Source organism: Dipodomys ordii, unplaced genomic scaffold (genome assembly GCF_000151885.1).
Source record: "Dipodomys ordii isolate 6190 unplaced genomic scaffold, Dord_2.0 Scaffold3, whole genome shotgun sequence".
NCBI lineage: Eukaryota > Metazoa > Chordata > Mammalia > Rodentia > Heteromyidae > Dipodomys > Dipodomys ordii.
Window position 1 is genome coordinate 12,458,720 of NW_012267219.1, and position 5,841 is coordinate 12,464,560.

The 5,841-nt window shown below is 41.5% G+C and overlaps 1 protein-coding gene across 1 annotated transcript in view; it reads left to right on the forward strand.

Moving 5' to 3' along the window:
* The first annotated feature begins 538 nt into the window (after positions 1-538).
* Positions 539-5,841, forward strand: part of Rab21 (RAB21, member RAS oncogene family) — a 16,965-nt gene continuing 11,662 nt past the window's right edge. The window contains exons 1-3 of the mRNA XM_013018677.1: positions 539-553; positions 3,238-3,297; positions 4,437-4,544. Of these exons, the coding sequence (XP_012874131.1) occupies positions 539-553; positions 3,238-3,297; positions 4,437-4,544 (183 nt within the window). The remainder of the gene's footprint in view (positions 554-3,237; positions 3,298-4,436; positions 4,545-5,841) is intronic.

Consider the following 5,841-nt stretch of genomic DNA (forward strand, 5'->3'; position numbering starts at 1 on the left):
CGCAGCGCCACTTCTGGCTTTTCTTTTGCTTATGGTGCTGAGGAATTGAACCCAGGGCCTCATGCATGTAAGGCAAGCACTCTACCACTGAGCCACCTTCTCAGCCTCTCTCTCTTCCTTTTTTACTTTCAGGTAAAAGATCAGAATTCAAACTTGGTAGCTGTGGCTGCTTTCTCTTATTGGGTAGTACTTTACCAACTGAACTACGCTTCCAATCCCTCTCCTCCTTTTGAGAATTTACAGAAGTATCATTCCTTGAAAGCATAGAAATTCCTTTCACTGTGTGCATATGAGCAGCTTTCTCAAGTGTGTTTTCATGGATTGCTTTAGATTCTTGTCTTCCCCATTTCTGCTTCACTGATGTGCAATCATAATGACAACTATGCATCATAATGGCAAGTAGTATTTTAGTAATCTGGCTAAATCAAGTTCTGCCATACAGAACCAATTTAAAAAGATACATTTTATGTGTGCACTTCTGCAGCACATATACTACAATTGGAGCACCACAGACATTAAGCATGGCCCCTGGACAAGGATGACATGTAAATTCGTAAGTGTTATACTGGTAAACCAAATCCAAGAACACAAGATTGGTAACTCCCCCCCCCAAAAAAAAAAGATAATTTCAACCATTTGATATTTGCTGATTTCTTTTTTCTTTTGTTGGTAATGGGGCTTGAACTCTAGGCCTGTGTTCTATCCCTCAGCTCTTCAGCTCGAGGTGAACATTGTACTACTTGAACCACAGTGCCACTTCTGGTTTTCTGGTGGTTAGTTGGAGATAAAACTATCTCTTTCTAACTATTTCTTTGTAGCTTCTTCATTTTTTGGGGGGGGGGTCCAGTCATGGCTCCTGAACTCTGGGCCTGGGCGCTGTCCCTCAGCTCAAGGCTAGCGCTCTACCACTTGAGCCACAGTGCCACTTCTGGCTTTTTTTTTTCTTCCTGCTTATGTGGTGCTGAGGAATGGAATCCAGGGCCTCATGCAAGGCAAGCGCTCTACCACTGAGTCACCTTCCCATCCCATAGTTAAGACCTACAAGATAAACCCTAAGATCTTTGTGATTCAGCTTTAGTTTATCTGTGTAGTTTCATTCTGTCACTAACCATACCAACTTGAAGTTCCCCTTGGAGGTGGAGTCATTTTTTTCAAGTTCCAATGGCTTCAGAGGAGATCGTTTATTAACTTCTCAGAGATCTTTTTATAGTATACTTGTTAGCCATTATCACATGTAGTTGCACTTCTTTTTTTTTTTTTTTTTTTTGGGTTCGGTCGTGGGGCCTGAACTCTGGGCCTGGGTGCTGTCCCTCAGCTCTTCAGCTCAAGGCTAGTGCTCTACCACTTGAGCCACAGCGCCACTTCTGGCTTTTTTCTTTTTGCTTATGTGGTGCTGAGGAATCGAACCCAGGGCCTCATGCGTGCAAGGCAAGCGCTCTACCATTGAGCCACCTTCCCAGCCCTGCACTTCTCTTTACATTTAAATTCTCCAATAAACTATGAGCTCCTTGAAGGCTAGCGTCATGTTCTTGCAGTGTGTGTGTGTGTGTGTGTCGTGTGTGTGCGCGCGCGCCCGCATGTGCGCACGCGCATGCTCCAATCATAGGGCTTAACTCAGGGTCTGGGAACTGTCCCTGAGCTTTTTTGCCTAAGGCTGACACTATCACTTCATACCCCAGCTCTACTTCTAGCTTTTTGGGGTTTTGGTTTTGATTTCGTTTTTGGTTTTAGTCAATAATGGGGTTTTTGAGTGGTTAAGTAAGAGGCTCACAGGGACTCTTCTGCCCCTGTTGGCTTCAAACTGTGATCCTCAGATCTCAGCCTCCTGAGTAGCTAGGATTGCAGACGTGAGCCACCAGCTTCCACTTCCAGTTTTTAGGTGGTTAATTGGAGACTTTGAAATGCAATCCTCAAATCTCAACTTCCTGAGTAGCTAGGAATTACCGAGATATGCCATCATCACCTGACTGTTCTTTCATTTCTGTGACATTATACTTAGGATTATTGTTACATATATGTTAAACAGTTAAGTTGCATGAATGCAGAGCTATTTGAAATAATGGTCATCATATAGCAAGAAAAATACCAGTATATCTTAGAAATCTCTTAGGCTTTTCCTATCAATAAGGAAGGTAAAATCAAATATTGAAGAAAAAAATTGTTCACAATATAGATGGGGGTGGAGGACGGCTAAGAAAAAGTACTTAAGGGCTGGGAAGGTGGCTCAGTGGTAGAGTGCTTGCCTTGCATGCCAGAGGCCCTGGGTTCAATTCCTCAGCACCACATAAGCAAAAAGAAAAAAGCTGGAAGTGGCGCTGTGGCTCAAGTGGTAGAGCGCTAGCCTTGAGCTGAAGAGCTGAGGCCCAGAGTTCAGGCCCCAGGACCGGACCCCAAAAAAAAAAGAAAAAGTACTTAACCTATTCTCTTGATGTGTATATTCTTTTTTTAAGTTCTTTTTTCATTGTTTTTGCAATGCTGGGACTGAACCCAGGGCCTCAAATATGCTAGGCAAATCCTCTACCACTGCTCTATACCCCTAGATTTTCTTGTATATTTTATTTTATTATTTCTGTGTGTGTGTGCTGGACCTGGAGCTTGAACTCAGTGCTTCCTGAGCTTTTTGCTGAAGGCTAGCACTGTATCACTTAAGCCACAACTTCACTTCTGGCTTTTTTGGTGGTTAACTGGACACAGGCTTCCCTGCTTGGGCTGGCTTGGAATCATGCTCAGAATCTCAGCCTCCTGAGTAGCTAGGATTACAGACATGAGCCACCAGTGCTCATCTTGTATTTTTTTTTTTTTTTGGTCGGTCGTGGGGCTTGAACTCTGGGCCTGGGCGCTGTCCCCAGCTCTTCAGCTCAAGGTGAACGCTCTACCACTTGAGCTATAGCGCCACTTCCGGTTTTCTGGTGGTTTATTGGAGATAGGAGTCTCACGGTCTCTCTTGCCCGGGCTGGCTTTGAACCGCGATCCTCAGATCTCAGCCTCCTGAGTAGCTAGGATTACAGGCGTGAGCCACCAGCGCCCGGCTTCATCTTGTATTTTTTAAATAACTTGTTCATAAAGCAAAATGTTTTTTTTTTAAGTTAAGAATGTAAATAATGTGCTGTCTTTAATGAAAGTAAAGTTTGCTAATGAATAAAAAGTGATTACTTTTTCTCTCAGCCTAAGTATAGTTATGATGAGGAACATTATTTTGTGTGAAACATTGTTTAATGTATATTTCTTTTTTCTTAGGCATCTTTCTTAACAAAGAAGTTAAATATTGGTGGGAAAAGAGTTAACCTTGCTATATGGGTAAGTTTAACTTTTTTAGGGGTATTCTAATAGCTAATTGGCTCAAGAAATAGAAAGTTGAATTTCTACATTTTTAGGAAATTAGGGCTAGACAAAAGTTTTTTTTTTGTTGTTGTTGTTGTTGGTTGTGGGACTTCAACTCTGGGCTTGGGCACTATCCCTCAGCTCTTCAGCTCAAGGTGAGCGCTCTACCACTTGAGCCACAACGCCACTTTCGGTTTTCTAGTGGTTTATTGGAGATGAGTCTCAGGGACTTTCCTGCCCGGGCTGGCTTGGAACCACGATCCTCAGATCTCAGCCTCCTGAGTAGCTAGGATTACAGGCGTGAGCCACCGGCGCCTGGCAAAAGAATTTTTATATAAAAAATACCTACAATCTTGTTAATAATTACACTTTGAATACAATTTTATATTTGAATGTTGCTATCAAAACTTTCAGCCATAAAAGCATCAACTCATGGATTCTACTTCAGAGAGAAGTGGGATAGCTAGCCTATACCTTTTCCCCCTTTAGGTACCATGTTAGTCTCATAGGGCAAGGGTAATACAATAGTACACCTGTTAGCAAGTGGTCCTAGTACAATGTCATACTATGTTCGTTCTTCCTGTGTGGGGAACTTGAATTTAGGGCAGGTTATATTTCTGGTTTATAATTCAGTGTTGGTCATTTTGACTCTATGGCAACTGAACATTTTTTCTAATTTATGCCTTTATTCAAAGGGATGGGGAGGTTGCTGAGGAGGAAAGCTGAAAGGGGAATTGTAACCTTTGTATAACGGTAAAACCTGATATAATGCTTATAATGACTTAAAGGGTTTTTTTGGTAACTTGTTGTGTTTCTTTTAATACTGTTTTGAAGTTATCTGTGACTTTATGCTTTGCTTTTGCATTTAATCAAAAGTTGTTGCTATTCAGGAGGCTGAGATATGAGGATCATGGTACAAAGCTATACTGAGCAGGAAAGTCTACGAGACTCTTTATTTCAGAAAGAGCTGAAATTGGAACTGTGGTAGAGCACTAAATAGCCTTTAGCAGAAAAGCTAAGGGACAACACTCTGGCACACAAGAAAAATTTATTGTATTTATAGTAACAGACATTTTTTCCTTTCTGACCTAATAAATGTTTGTTGCTTTATTTAGGATACAGCAGGTCAAGAGAGATTCCATGCATTGGGTCCAATTTACTACAGAGATTCAAATGGAGCTATTTTAGTTTATGATATAACAGATGAAGATTCTTTTCAGAAGGTATTCTGTTTTCTGGGTGGGGGAGGTTGGTGGTGGTATTAGCTTAAGCAGAACACTTTTTTCAAGTGTTTAGAAGTTTTTAAAAACTTCTGAAGTTTTTTTAAAGTATACAGTATAAAATATAAGTGGTGACCAACTTGTTTTTATTGGAATATTTAATTTGTATTGATCCATATTGTGGTAATTAATAATTTAATACACATCTTTCTCAAATATTAGGAACGGGAAGTAATTGAAGTTCAGCTTCAGAAAAATACACTTTGTTTTTCCCTGTTTAATAAAAAACACCCATGCATACATATTTGAGCACCTGGAAACTTGGTGTCACTGCAAAAATCATGTTTAAGTGATTTAAAGGAAACTCTAGGGCTGTTGTTTGATGCTATTTTTTAAAATAATTTCCCAACTTTTTCCACAAAGAGAAACAGCTTAAGTATTTTATTGATCAAGATAACCAAATTTTTTTTGGGGGGGGTCCAGTTATGGGGCCTGAACTCTGGGCCTGGGCACTGTCCCTCAGCTCTTCAGCTCAAGGCTAGCGTTCTACCACTTGAGCCATCTCATCACTTCCAGCTTTTGTCTTTTTGCTTATGTGGTACTGAGGAATCGAACCCAGGGCCTCCGGCATGCAAGGCGAGCGCTCTACCACTGAGCCAGCTTCCCAGCCCAAGATAACCAAATTTTTTAGGTTGAAAATACTATACCCCAAAACATTGGTGTTCTGAAAGAATGATTTATTTTTTACGATTCTGTGGCTTGACCAGACAGGTCTTTTTTTACTGTTTGTTACCACATGGAATACTTAAGAGCTGCATTGAACTAGGGATGTGACTGGGACTGGAATGTCCAAAAAGGACTGGTTCTCCACCATATAGCCTCTCATTCTACCTCATACTCATAACTCTAGCCTAAGCTTTTTTTTATTTATTTTTTTGCTGGTCATGGGGCTTGAACTCTAGACCTGGGCGCTGTCCCTCAGCTCTTCAGCTCAAGGGTGGCGCTCTACCACTTGAGCCACAGTACCACTTCCAGCTGATTCTGCTTATGTCATGCTGAGAATTCAAACCCAGGGCCTCATGCATGCAAGGCAAGCACTCTACCACTGAGCCACCTTCCCAGCCCTAGCCTAAGCTTTTTATATCACAGTTGGATTATTATTATTTTTTTTGGGTCCAGTCGTGGGGCCTGAACTCTGGTCCTGGGCACTGTCCCTCAGCTCTTCAGCTCAAGGCTAGTGCTCTACCACTTGAGCCACAGCGCCACTTCTGGCTTTTTTCTTTTTGCTTATGTGGTGCTG